The 14,736-nt window shown below is 41.9% G+C and overlaps 1 protein-coding gene across 1 annotated transcript in view; it reads left to right on the top strand.

The window, feature by feature from the left end:
* The window catches only part of LOC135533962 (butyrophilin subfamily 2 member A1-like), a 29,481-nt gene that overhangs the window by 11,673 nt on the left and 3,072 nt on the right, over nucleotides 1-14,736 (top strand). The window contains exons 6-11 of the mRNA XM_064961140.1: nucleotides 883-903; nucleotides 1,310-1,330; nucleotides 1,567-1,587; nucleotides 1,733-1,753; nucleotides 12,156-12,176; nucleotides 13,031-13,057. Coding sequence (XP_064817212.1) covers nucleotides 883-903; nucleotides 1,310-1,330; nucleotides 1,567-1,587; nucleotides 1,733-1,753; nucleotides 12,156-12,176; nucleotides 13,031-13,057 — 132 coding nt within the window. The remainder of the gene's footprint in view (nucleotides 1-882; nucleotides 904-1,309; nucleotides 1,331-1,566; nucleotides 1,588-1,732; nucleotides 1,754-12,155; nucleotides 12,177-13,030; nucleotides 13,058-14,736) is intronic.

Raw genomic sequence — 14,736 nt, 5'->3', positions numbered from 1 at the left:
TTTAATCTCCAGGTGAATAACATGTTGACACTGAGGACTGATTTTAATCTCCAGGTGAATAACATGTTGACACTGAGGACTGATTTTAATCTGCAGGTGAATAACATGTTGACACTGAGGACTGATTTTAATCTCCAGGTGAATAACATGTTGACACTGAGGACTGATTTTAATCTCCAGGTGAATAACATGTTGACACTGAGGACTGATTTTAATCTCCAGGTGAATAACATGTTGACACTGAAGACTGATTTTAATCTGCAGGTGAATAACATGTTGACACTGAGGACTGATTTTAATCTCCAGGTGAATAACATGTTGACACTGAGGACTGAGGTTAACCATCAGGTGATTAACATGCTAATCAGGTGTGATAATAGATCAACTCAATCTGCAGTGGGGAAAGTATTATCCTTACCTGGGGAAGGCAGGGGCGGCAGGTAGCCTAGTGGTTAGAGCGTTGGATTGGGAACTGGCAGGTTGCAAGATCAAATCCCCAAGCTGACAAGGTAAAAATATGTTTTTCTGCCCCTGAGCAAGGCAGTTAACCCACTGTTCCTAGGCGGTCATTGAAAATAAAAATGCATTCTTAACTGACTTTGGTAGTTACATAAAGGTAAAATGAACTCTGATATACCTGGATCACTGATAGACCAGTCACATTTCATTCATTAAACTAAGAAGTGGTAGTGGGTAGAATATCTTCATTGGAGAAGTTGTCTCACAGAGGTACGCTGGACTCATTTAGGTGTTGGAACTCAATTAGGATTTATGACATTAGAGAAGTAATATGAGACAAGGAGTCCCAGAGAGAGACTACATCTTCTAGTGTTCATGTTAATGATGTTCTCACTGTCTTCCATCTACTCTACATATTTACAGATAAACTCAGGAAGGAGAAGGGTAAGTAGTGTCTTCAGATCATCACTTTGCAATAATTATTTGAAGCATTGAAAGTATTTTTTGGTTGCTGAGCACATTTTAAGATGTTCCGTCTGATGTTGGAACAGTGGTATGAGACAAGGGCCGGGATTCAATTCAAGGAGCATTATAACACAGCACAAGATTAACAGACTTTTAAAGGTATTTTACACATGAGTCCACATGTGCAGTGTTTACCATGAATGTGATCTCTGTGAATGCCGGTGGAAAATGCCTTTAAAAAGTGCTTTGTCAGCTGTGAAGTGCCCTGCGGTCTACTGCACATTGGATTGAATCCCGACCAAGGAGTCCCAGAGAGAGACTACATCTTCTAGTGTTCATGTTAATGATGTTCTCACTGTCTTCCATCTACTCTACATGTTTACAGATGAACTCTGGGAGCAGAATCGTAAGTACTGTCATCAGATCATCACATTGATAATATTATATAAACCAATGTCTCTTCTATAGATGTAACTTCTAGTGAAGTAGAAACACCTCATGTTGTTCATATTAATGTTCCCTGACTTTTATCTGATGTTTGAACATTGATATGAGACAAGGAGTCCCAGAGAGAGACTACATCTTCTAGTGTTCATGTTAATGATGTTCTCACTGTCTTCCATCTACTCTACATGTTTACAGATGAACTCTGTGAACAGATATGTAAGTAGTGTCTTCAGATCTTCACTTTGATAACGTTATTAGAACCACAAAATGAACATTTTCTTTAATTTACCGACTTCAAGTACAAAAACATTTTAAGAAGGTTATTTTGAGGTCATTGAGCTCATACTCTACATGTTTACAGATGACCGCACTAAGGAGCTAAGTAAGTAGTGTCTTCAGATCATCACTTTGCTAGAATAATTTGAAGCATTTTAAGTCTTTTTTTGGATGAAAGTGCAGTGATAGACATTTGGGTGATAACCAAACAAAAAAATCAAACATTGTTTTTCCACTGTAATATTTGGTTGTGCTTATGGATGGTTGATAACATAGTGATAACACATTGGAAATTCAACTAACTTTTGGCTGTCTTTACATATTCTGTAGGTTGTAATCTCGCTGATCAACGTCTCAACCAAATATTACCCAAATATCCACGTTGAGATTACGTAGCTTGCCCAGTGGGTAGTTTCTGATGGACCAGTCACATTCATTTAATGAAATTAAGAAGTGGTCGATAGAATATCTTTATTGGAGAAGTTGTCTCACAGAGGTACGCTGGAGTCATTTAGGTGGTGGAACTCAATTAGGATTTGTGACATTAGAGAAGTGATATGAGACAAGGAGTCCCAGCTCATCACTTTGAAAGAATTATGTGAACCATTTTATAAAGGCTATTCGTAATCCAATTCAAAACTTACTTTGAGGCCCCAGGTATGTGATGTTGCCGTCAGATGCTCTTTCAAAGTAACAGGGAATACAAATCTCGAATAGTGTAAAAACAAACAGAAATGTATTTGCCAGACAATGGCTCCACGTTTCCAAAACACAGGTCATTTCACAGGCTACAGAGTCTTTCCATGATAAAAGCAAAATAATTATTTAAACAGAAAATTATATATAGTAGTATTTTTTTCTTGTTTGTGTAAAAGCGCTAAAAAAGTCCTAGCTGACCCATAATGTATGTTACTCCATACCTGAGACCTAGCTGACCCATAATGTATGTTACCTCCAATACCTGAGACCAAGCTGACTCATGATGTATGTTACTCCATACCTGAGACCTAGCTGACCCATAATGTATGTTACTCCATACCTGAGTCCTAGCTGACCCATAATGTATGTTACCTCCAATACCTAAGACCAAGCTGACCCATAATGTATGTTACTCCATACCTGAGTCCTAGCTGACCCATAATGTATGTTACCTCCATACCTGAGACCTAGCTGACCCATAATGTATGTTACTCCATACCTGAGTCCTAGCTGACCCATAATGTATGTTACCTCCAATACCTGAGACCTAGCTGACCCATAATGTATGTTACTCCATACCTGAGACCTAGCTGACCCATAATGTATGTTACTCCATACCTGAGTCCTAGCTGACCCATAATGTATGGTTACTCTATACCTGAGACCTAGCTGACCCATAATGTATGTTACCTCCAATACCTGAGACCAAGCTGACCCATAATGTATGTTACTCCATACCTGAGTCCTAGCTGACCCATAATGTATGTTACCTCCATACCTGAGACCTAGCTGACCCATAATGTATGTTACTCCATACCTGAGTCCTAGCTGACCCATAATGTATGGTTACTCTATACCTGAGACCTAGCTGACCCATAATGTATGTTACTCCATACCTGAGTCCTAGCTGACCCATAATGTATGTTACCTCCATACCTGAGACCTAGCTGACCCATAATGTATGTTACTCCATACCTGAGTCCTAGCTGACCCATAATGAATGTTACCTCCAATACCTGAGACCTAGCTGACCCATAATGTATGTTACTCCATACCTGAGACCAAGCTGACCCATAATGTATGTTACTCCATACATGAGTCCTAGCTGACCCATAATGTATGTTACCTCCAATACCTGAGACCTAGCTGACCCATAATGTATGTTACTCCATACCTGAGTCCTAGCTGACCCATAATGTATGTTACCTCCAATACCTGAGTCCTAGCTGACCCATAATGTATGGTTACTCTATACCTGAGACCTAGCTGACCCATAATGTATGTTACCTCCAATACCTGAGACCAAGCTGACCCATAATGTATGTTACTCCATACCTGAGTCCTAGCTGACCCATAATGTATGTTACCTCCATACCTGAGACCTAGCTGACCCATAATGTATGTTACTCCATACCTGAGTCCTAGCTGACCCATAATGTATGTTACCTCCAATAACAGAGACCTAGCTGACCCATAATGTATGTTACTCCATACCTGAGACCAAGCTGACCCATAATGTATGTTACTCCATACGTGAGACCTAGCTGACCCATAATATATGTTACTCCATATGTGAGACCTAGCTGACCCATAATATATGTTACCTCCAATACATGAGTCCTAGCTGACCCATAATGTATGTTACTCCATACCTGAGACCTAGCTGACCCATAATGTATGTTACCTCCAAACCTGAGTCCTAGCTGACCCATAATGTATGTTACTCCATACCTGAGACCTAGCTGACCCATAATGTATGTTACCTCCATACCTGAGTCCTAGCTGACCCATAATGTATGTTACTCCATACCTGAGACCTAGCTGACCCATAATGTATGTTACCTCCAATACATGAGTCCTAGCTGACCCATAATGTATGTTACTCCATACCTGAGTCCTAGCTGACCCATAATGTATGTTACCTCCAATACATGAGACCTAGCTGACCCATAATATATGTTACCTCCATACCTGAGTCCTAGCTGACCCATAATGTATGTTACCTCCATACCTGAGTCCTAGCTGACCCATAATGTATGTTACTCCAAAGCTGAGTCCTAGCTGACCCATAATGTATGTTACTCCATACCTGAGACCTAGCTGACCCATAATGTATGTTACCTCCATACATGAGACCTAGCTGACCCATAATGTTTGGTAACTCCATACCTGAGTCCTCGCTGACCCATAATGTATGGTTACTCTATACCTGAGACCGAGCTGACCCATAATGTATGGTTACTCCATACCTGAAACCTAGCTGACCCATAATGTATGGTTACTCCATACCTGAAAACTAGCTGACCCATAATGTATGGTTACTCCATACATGAGACCTAGCTGACCCATAATGTATGTTACTCCATACCTGAGACCTAGCTGACCCATAATGTATGTTACTCCATACCTGAGACCTAGCTGACCCATAAAGTATGTTACCTCCATACATGAGACCTAGCTGACCCATAATGTTTGGTAACTCCATACCTGAGTCCTCGCTGACACATAATGTATGGTTACTCTATACCTGAGACCGAGCTGACCCATAATGTATAATTACTCCATACCTGAAACCTAGCTGACCCATAATGTATGTTACCTCCAATACATGAGTCCTAGCTGACCCATAATGTATGTTACTCCATACCTGAGACCTAGCTGACCCATAATGTATGTTACTCCATACCTGAGTCCTAGCTGACCCATAATGTATGTTACCTCCAATACATGAGACCTAGCTGACCCATAATGTATGTTACCTCCATACCTGAGTCCTAGCTGACCCATAATGTATGTTACCTCCATACCTGAGTCCTAGCTGACCCATAATGTATGTTACCTCCAATACATGAGACCTAGCTGACCCATAATGTATGTTACCTCCAATACATGAGACCTAGCTGACCCATAATGTATGTTACTCCATACCTGAGTCCTAGCTGACCCATAATGTATGTTACCTCCATACCTGAGTCCTAGCTGACCCATAATGTATGTTACTCCATACCTGAGACCTAGCTGACCCATAATGTATGTTACCTCCATACATGAGACCTAGCTGACCCATAATGTATGTTACTCCATACCTGAGACCTAGCTGACCCATAATGTATGTTACTCCATACCTGAGACCTAGCTGACCCATAATGTATGTTACCTCCATACATGAGACCTAGCTGACCCATAATGTTTGGTAACTCCATACCTGAGTCCTCGCTGACCCATAATATATGGTTACTCTATACCTGAGACCGAGCTGACCCATAATGTATGGTTACTCCATACTTGAAACCTAGCTGACCCATAATGTATGGTTACTCTATACCTGAAACCTAGCTGACCCATAATGTATGGTTACTCCATACATGAGACCTAGCTGACCCATAATGTATGTTACTCCATACCTGAGACCTAGCTGACCCATAATGTATGTTACTCCATACCTGAGACCTATCTGACCCATAATGTATGTTACCTCCATACATGAGACCTAGCTGACCCATAATGTTTGGTAACTCCATACCTGAGTCCTCGCTGACCCATAATGTATGGTTACTCTATACCTGAGACCGAGCTGACCCATAATGTATAATTACTCCATACCTGAAACCTAGCTGACCCATAATGTATGTTACCTCCAATACATGAGTCCTAGCTGACCCATAATGTATGTTACTCCATACCTGAGACCTAGCTGACCCATAATGTATGTTACTCCATACCTGAGTCCTAGCTGACCCATAATGTATGTTACCTCCAATACATGAGACCTAGCTGACCCATAATGTATGTTACCTCCATACCTGAGTCCTAGCTGACCCATAATGTATGTTACCTCCATACCTGAGTCCTAGCTGACCCATAATGTATGTTACCTCCATACCTGAGTCCTAGCTGACCCATAATGTATGTTACCTCCAATACATGAGACCTAGCTGACCCATAATGTATGTTACCTCCATACCTGAGTCCTAGCTGACCCATAATGTATGTTACCTCCATACCTGAGTCCTAGCTGACCCATAATGTATGTTACCTCCATACCTGAGTCCTAGCTGACCCATAATGTATGTTACTCCATACATGAGACCTAGCTGACCCATAATGTATGTTACTCCATACCTGAGACCTAGCTGACCCATAATGTATGTTACCTCCATACATGAGACCTAGCTGACCCATAATGTATGTTACTCCATACCTGAGACCTAGCTGACCCATAATGTATGTTACTCCATACCTGAGACCTAGCTGACCCATAATGTATGATACTCCATACCTGAGACCTAGCTGACCCATAATGTATGTTACCTCCATACATGAGACCTAGCTGACCCATAATGTTTGGTAACTCCATACCTGAGTCCTCGCTGACCCATAATGTATGGTTACTCTATACCTGAGACCGAGCTGACCCATAATGTATGGTTACTCCATACCTGAAACCTAGCTGACCCATAATGTATGGTTACTCCATACCTGAAACCTAGCTGACCCATAATGTATGGTTACTCCATACATGAGACCTAGCTGACCCATAATGTATGTTACTCCATACCTGAGACCTAGCTGACCCATAATGTATGTTACTCCATACCTGAGACCTATCTGACCCATAATGTATGTTACCTCCATACATGAGACCTAGCTGACCCATAATGTTTGGTAACTCCATACCTGAGTCCTCGCTGACCCATAATGTATGTTACTCCATACCTGAGACCTAGCTGACCCATAATGTATGTTACTCCATACCTGAGACCTAGCTGACCCATAAAGTATGTTACCTCCATACATGAGACCTAGCTGACCCATAATGTTTGGTAACTCCATACCTGAGTCCTCGCTGACCCATAATGTATGGTTACTCCATACCTGAGACCGAGCTGACCCATAATGTATAATTACTCCATACCTGAAACCTAGCTGACCCATAATGTATGTTACTCCATACCTGAGTCCTAGCTGACCCATAATGTATGTTACTCCATACCTGAGACCTAGCTGACCCATAATGTATGTTACTCCATACCTGAGTCCTAGCTGACCCATAATGTATGTTACCTCCAATACATGAGACCTAGCTGACCCATAATGTATGTTACCTCCATACCTGAGTCCTAGCTGACCCATAATGTATGTTACCTCCATACCTGAGTCCTAGCTGACCCATAATGTATGTTACCTCCAATACATGAGACCTAGCTGACCCATAATGTATGTTACCTCCAATACATGAGACCTAGCTGACCTATAATGTATGTTACCTCCATACCTGAGTCCTAGCTGACCCATAATGTATGTTACCTCCATACCTGAGTCCTAGCTGACCCATAATGTATGTTACTCAATACATGAGACCTAGCTGACCCATAATGTATGTTACCTCCAATACATGAGTCCTAGCTGACCCATAATGTATGTTACTCCATACCTGAGACCTAGCTGACCCATAATGTATGTTACTCCATACCTGAGACCTAGCTGACCCATAATGTATGTTACCTCCATACATGAGACCTAGCTGACCCATAATGTATGTTACTCCATACCTGAGACCTAGCTGACCCATAATGTATGTTACTCCATACCTGAGACCTAGCTGACCCATAATGTATGTTACCTCCATACATGAGACCTAGCTGACCCATAATGTTTGGTAACTCCATACCTGAGTCCTCGCTGACCCATAATATATGGTTACTCTATACCTGAGACCGAGCTGACCCATAATGTATGGTTACTCCATACTTGAAACCAAGCTGACCCATAATGTATGGTTACTCCATACCTGAAACCTAGCTGACCCATAATGTATGGTTACTCCATACATGAGACCTAGCTGACCCATAATGTATGTTACTCCATACCTGAGACCTAGCTGACCCATAATGTATGTTACTCCATACCTGAGACCTATCTGACCCATAATGTATGTTACCTCCATACATGAGACCTAGCTGACCCATAATGTTTGGTAACTCCATACCTGAGTCCTCGCTGACCCATAATGTATGGTTACTCTATACCTGAGACCGAGCTGACCCATAATGTATAATTACTCCATACCTGAAACCTAGCTGACCCATAATGTATGTTACCTCCAATACATGAGTCCTAGCTGACCCATAATGTATGTTACTCCATACCTGAGACCTAGCTGACCCATAATGCATGTTACTCCATACCTGAGTCCTAGCTGACCCATAATGTATGTTACCTCCAATACATGAGACCTAGCTGACCCATAATGTATGTTACCTCCATACCTGAGTCCTAGCTGACCCATAATGTATGTTACCTCCATACCTGAGTCCTAGCTGACCCATAATGTATGTTACCTCCATACCTGAGTCCTAGCTGACCCATAATGTATGTTACCTCCAATACATGAGACCTAGCTGACCCATAATGTATGTTACCTCCATACCTGAGTCCTAGCTGACCCATAATGTATGTTACCTCCATACCTGAGTCCTAGCTGACCCATAATGTATGTTACCTCCATACCTGAGTCCTAGCTGACCCATAATGTATGTTACTCCATACATGAGACCTAGCTGACCCATAATGTATGTTACTCCATACCTGAGACCTAGCTGACCCATAATGTATGTTACCTCCATACATGAGACCTAGCTGACCCATAATGTATGTTACTCCATACCTGAGACCTAGCTGACCCATAATGTATGTTACTCCATACCTGAGACCTAGCTGACCCATAATGTATGTTACTCCATACCTGAGACCTAGCTGACCCATAATGTATGTTACTCCATACCTGAGACCTAGCTGACCCATAATGTATGATACTCCATACCTGAGACCTAGCTGACCCATAATGTATTTTACCTCCATACATGAGACCTAGCTGACCCATAATGTTTGGTAACTCCATACCTGAGTCCTCGCTGACCCATAATGTATGGTTACTCTATACCTGAGACCGAGCTGACCCATAATGTATGGTTACTCCATACCTGAAACCTAGCTGACCCATAATGTATGGTTACTCCATACCTGAAACCTAGCTGACCCATAATGTATGGTTACTCCATTCATGAGACCTAGCTGACCCATAATGTATGTTACTCCATACCTGAGACCTAGCTGACCCATAATGTATGTTACTCCATACCTGAGACCTATCTGACCCATAATGTATGTTACCTCCATGCATGAGACCTAGCTGACCCATAATGTTTGGTAACTCCATACCTGAGTCCTCGCTGACCCATAATGTATGGTTACTCTATACCTGAGACCGAGCTGACCCATAATGTATGGTTACTCCATACCTGAAACCTAGCTGACCCATAATGTATGGTTACTCCATACATGAGACCTAGCTGACCCATAATGTATGGTTACTCCATACATGAGACCTAGCTGACCCATAATGTTTGGTCACTCCATACCTGAGTCCTAGCTGACCCATAATGTATGGTTACTCCATACCTGAGACCGAGCTGACCCATAATGTATGGTTACTCCATACCTGAGACCTAGCTGACCCATAATGTATGGTTACTCTATACCTGAGTCCTAGCTGACCCATAATGTATGTTACTCCATACCTGAGACCTAGCTGACCCATAATGTATGGTAACTTCATACCTGAGTCCTAGCTGACCCATAATGTATGGTTATTCTGGAGGCTGCTGAGGGGACGATGGCTCATAATAATGACTGGAACGGAGCAAATGGAATGTCAACAAACAACTGGAAACCATGTGTTGGATGTATTTGATACCATTTCACATTTACATTTAAGTCATTTAGCAGACGCTCTTATCCAGAGCGACTTACAAATAGTTAACTGTACGGGTCGTAAACAGAGCCCACTGTAGATATAACGCCTCTTCTGGTAAGTGGTCTGTCCTGAATGGATATTTGTAAATTTATTGAATCCGAGTCAATGCACCATTGTACTTTCTACTGGTAGCATGTTCTGATCCCAGTCCAGATCTGTTATCTCCTGTGCTTTCTCCTCTTCAGGAATAGAGGCAACAACTTGACTGTTGCTGATCCATTTGTTCAGTCTAAAGCCTCCTTTAGAACACAGTGATGTGCGGTCCTGAGTAAGTGTCAAGGCTTCTTCCTCACTTGCTGATTACTTTAGACAGTCATCAATATATTAGAGCCCCACCAATCCTCCAGCTCCTTTTCCAGATCCAGAGAAATCTCAGGTCTGCGTCCTGCTCTGGAACGCTCACCTGGTGGAACATGACTTCAATATCTGTCATGAAGGCAACAGGCTCTTGGTGGAATCTGGACAAAACACCAATGATATGGTTTGTCATGTCTGTACCCTGTAGAAGCTGAGCATTCAGTGATCTATCTTGTTAGGTGGATCCACAGTCTAGTACCACCCTCAGATTGTGCTTCTTAGGATGATATACTCTGTGGTGAGGAATATACCAAACTATATTGCTGCTGTCGTTCTGTAAGTCTATTGGCATGATCACTGCAAAGCCTTTGTCCAGGATGTCTGCCATGAAGTTGGTATAGTCATTACAGGACCAGGGATTCTTACTGAGTTTCCATTTCAGGTTGAGAGCGCGCTGTACTGCCACACAGCAGTTGTTGGGAAATTCAGTATCCTCATTCCTCAGTTGGAGGCAAATAATATAGTTACCACCACCAGCTTGGCTGACAGATACACTCTCCATGAAGAGATGAACTTCTCTTCATATTTCAAGCTGCTCCTCATGGTGGTGCTCTGGGAAATCATGCTTGACCTGTTGCTTCAGCAGCTCTTCCAACTCTACCACAGAGATTCTCTGTGACATTACATGAGACCGCCCATAGGTGGAGACATTCCCCTTTTTTAGAAGCCCATTCACAATCCAGACAGAGTGGTTTTCACAGCGTGTGGCCCTTATCTTCTTGGCTGTTTATAACCATCCATGGCTCAATGGCCTGAAGTATGTTTGTCAACAATACAACTTCAGAATCAATCTGCTTGAGATGCACCTTTTCCAAATATGGCCGTTGGTTCACATCTGTCTGGTTAGGAATCGGTGGGGGCTGGTGGGAGGAGCTACAGGAGGATGGGTTCATTGTAATGCCTGGAATGTAATAATTGGAACGGTATCAAACATCAATCATATTAAATCAAATTTGATTTAAACACATTACCTGAGTCCTAGCTGACCCATAATGCCAACATTCTCAATTTGAATTATACTCATGAGTTGGAATTGAGTCACTTACTGGTTCCAAAAAGAAACCCCTCTTTTGAAAAGGTTACAAAGGTTAAAAAACGAACTGATGGGCCTCCCGAGTGACGCGACCGGGAGACCGCCAAGCATTGTCCGGGTAAGTGGAGGCTTTGGCCGGCAGGGACGTCCTTGTACCAGCGACTCCTGTGGCGAGCCGGGGGCAGTGCACGCTGACATCGTCACTCGGGGGTTCCTCGGACACATTGGTTCAGCTGGCTTCCGGGTTAAGTGGGCATTGTGTCAAGAAGCAGTGTGGCTTGGTTGGGTTGTGGTTCGGAAGAAACAACCTCAACCTTTGCCTCTCCCGAGTCGGTACGGGAGTTGCAGCGATGAGACAAGACTGTTGGGGAGGAAAAGGGGTAAAATACACAAAATAAAATACGACCTGATGGCAGAGTATCGGTTCTTAAATTAATCTGAAGTTTATTTTTTTAACCTTATATTATCCGAAAAGATCATACAGGAACATTATGTTTTACATTATGTTTAGAGTGTAGACTAGAGAGGTAGCCAACACTTGTTGATACCCCCTTGGACACCACTGATGTCTCTAATTGACTATACGTATCTGTTTATCTGTAGGAATACTGACTTCTCAGCTGGGTAAGTATTAAGGCTTTGTTACCTACTGTATATGATGGCTTATAAATGTTAGCTTTGTCAATGGAGTTGAGTGGTGATGAGTGTGTGATACCTGCCGACTATCACTCCTATCAGTTGATACTTGTAAAAATGTCCATTCTTAAACTCTTACCGTGAACCTGTTTGTCCTGTGTAATTGTGTGACTTTCTTTGTTTGCTGAAATCTGTAGTTTATTAGTAGCATTTTAGGTGACCTCTGCCAAAGGAGACGTTGTTTGTTAATGGAGGAGCGGATGATTTTATGGTGAAGGCACGGATGATTTAAAAAATGTTTTGGAAGGGGACGCCAAGAATGAAATGTTTAATGAAAAACTATGTATTTCCAGTCCAAGTGACAACGCTATAACAATCAGGACAAGGATAAGCACAGCTACACAGTATGTAATACATACAGTTAAATAATGGATATTTATTAAAGCATTGAGTTGTCCTGCCTGATTGAAGTCAATGTTTTACTCCATTGTGATTATAACCGATTTTATCCAAAACTACAGATTTCAGCAAACAAAAAAGGCACACAGTTACAGAGGACACACATAGGTACAAGGAAATAATTAAAGAATGAGCATTTACAAGTATGGACAAGTATGAACTCGTGAGTGACTGGATGTAGTGACGGTACACTCTTCTGGATGCATCGCTCTAGAACTCATTATGGAAGATGTCCTTATTACAGGGTTCTAAACTATAGCTTCAGTATATGCTGGCTTCCAGTACATCAATAATACATTGACAATGTCTCAACGTTTATGTACAGTGAAGAAAAACCTGTATATCTCAATGATTAATATGGGTTAAATATAATTCATCCACAGATTTTGTGAACACAAACTGGAGTCCAGGTAAAGGAAGAACTGATTTCTAATATTTTGAATGTACTTTTTCTTGGAATCTTGTTTGCAGTTATAGTATGTTAGATAATTAATGTAGGAAATGTTTTATTACATTGTGTCTGTGTTTGGCACTAAATTTGACTGAAGTTACCATCAATCTCACCACTGGCATAACACAGTTTCTCTGGACCCCCGCAAGGTCGGAGTTCGCAGCCCCCCTAAAATAAAAATTTAAGTATAGACTACCAATCGCTGGCCATGGTGCTGAAATCAGGACATGTCTATGCGGCTGCATGCCTATCGAATCGATGATGGGCTTTCTGTGGTGCCAAGGCTTAGCATTGGCTAATGGATAAATGTTAATTGGTAAACAGGCCTATTTGGTCTTCTACTACTGGCTGGTGGCAATAATGTAATTACTTATTCAGTAATTAAAGTTGTAAATTCAATCATTGAAGATTGTAAAATAAATGTTCGATGCAACCGCATACTAATCAACTACCAGAATATACAACTGCCCTGTATAGAATACCTGAACCTGCATAACATGAGCTGTCCTCGCGCTCTCTCTCAGCTTGGATAGAAAGTTGTGCGTAAAACCAGTCTATTAATAACGCCAAATAAAAGTCAGTCCACCCTCAAAACACTCGCTAACTAGGGATTGTTTCATTATGCAGTGTACTATATGAAGCTATATACCGTATTTAGCTGCTATTTATACAATTTTAACAAAAGTTACACATCAAATAATGAGGAACAATGAGGAAAATAGTAGTCATCTTGAGCGTCAATTCAGCCACTATTTATTGCTGAACTCAGCGGTATTTGTCTGGCTAATAGTTTACACAAATGGGATGCAATATTCCAGGTAAATTAAATCAAATGAAATCCAACTTGAGAGACTCCCATGGTGTCCTGAAGTCCTCTTTTTTTGTGTGCAAAAGTTTTCACCACGGCCTGTAGGTTCAGGTTGCGGGTCCGACTGCTTTCTATACTGAGTATTGACAGCCCAGACAGTCTTTCCTGAGACATTGTGCAGTATATGTCCTTTGTGCTGCACACAATTGAACTTGACTGATGCATGCCAAGATATAACAGAGAAAAGGGACTGTTGATATTACAACCGCACAACTCAAACGCCGGTTCACCAGTATACCACCAGTTAATCAGACTGATTTGCCATATCTGTGCCTGGAAGGAGTCGAGCTGAATAAATGTTTTTCCAAGGACCGCCCCTTTGACGCAAGTTTGCGGTGAAGTAAAATAAATAGATGTAGTGATACTTTCAACCACCAGAGGGAGAAAATACACGTTAATTTGACGGAGGAAGTTGACATGATCCTAGTAAGGCCTGGATGGTCTTCTGACAAAACGGTGGGAAATCAAACAAATATGTCACGTAAACATAAAACTATTTTTAAAGTCATTTTAGTGCCTGATTTCGGGGACTGTCAGCATGTGGGCTGCCGAGTGGCGCAGCGATCTAAGGCACTGCATCTCAGTGCTTGCGGCATCACTACAGACCATGGTTTGATCCCAGGCTGTAACACAACCGGCTGTGATTGGGTTAGGGGAGGGTTTGGCCGGGGTAGGCAGTCATTGGTGGCAGGGTAGCCTAGTGGTTAGAGCTTTGGGCTAATAACTGAAAGGTTGCAAGTTCCAATCCTTGAGCTGACAAGGTACAAATC

The sequence above is a fragment of the Oncorhynchus masou genome, unplaced genomic scaffold (genome assembly GCF_036934945.1).
Source record: "Oncorhynchus masou masou isolate Uvic2021 unplaced genomic scaffold, UVic_Omas_1.1 unplaced_scaffold_2845, whole genome shotgun sequence".
NCBI classification, from domain to species: Eukaryota; Metazoa; Chordata; class Actinopteri; order Salmoniformes; family Salmonidae; genus Oncorhynchus; species Oncorhynchus masou.
The sequence above is the reverse complement of the archived record's forward strand: the minus strand, read 5'-3'. Positions and strand labels throughout refer to the sequence as shown.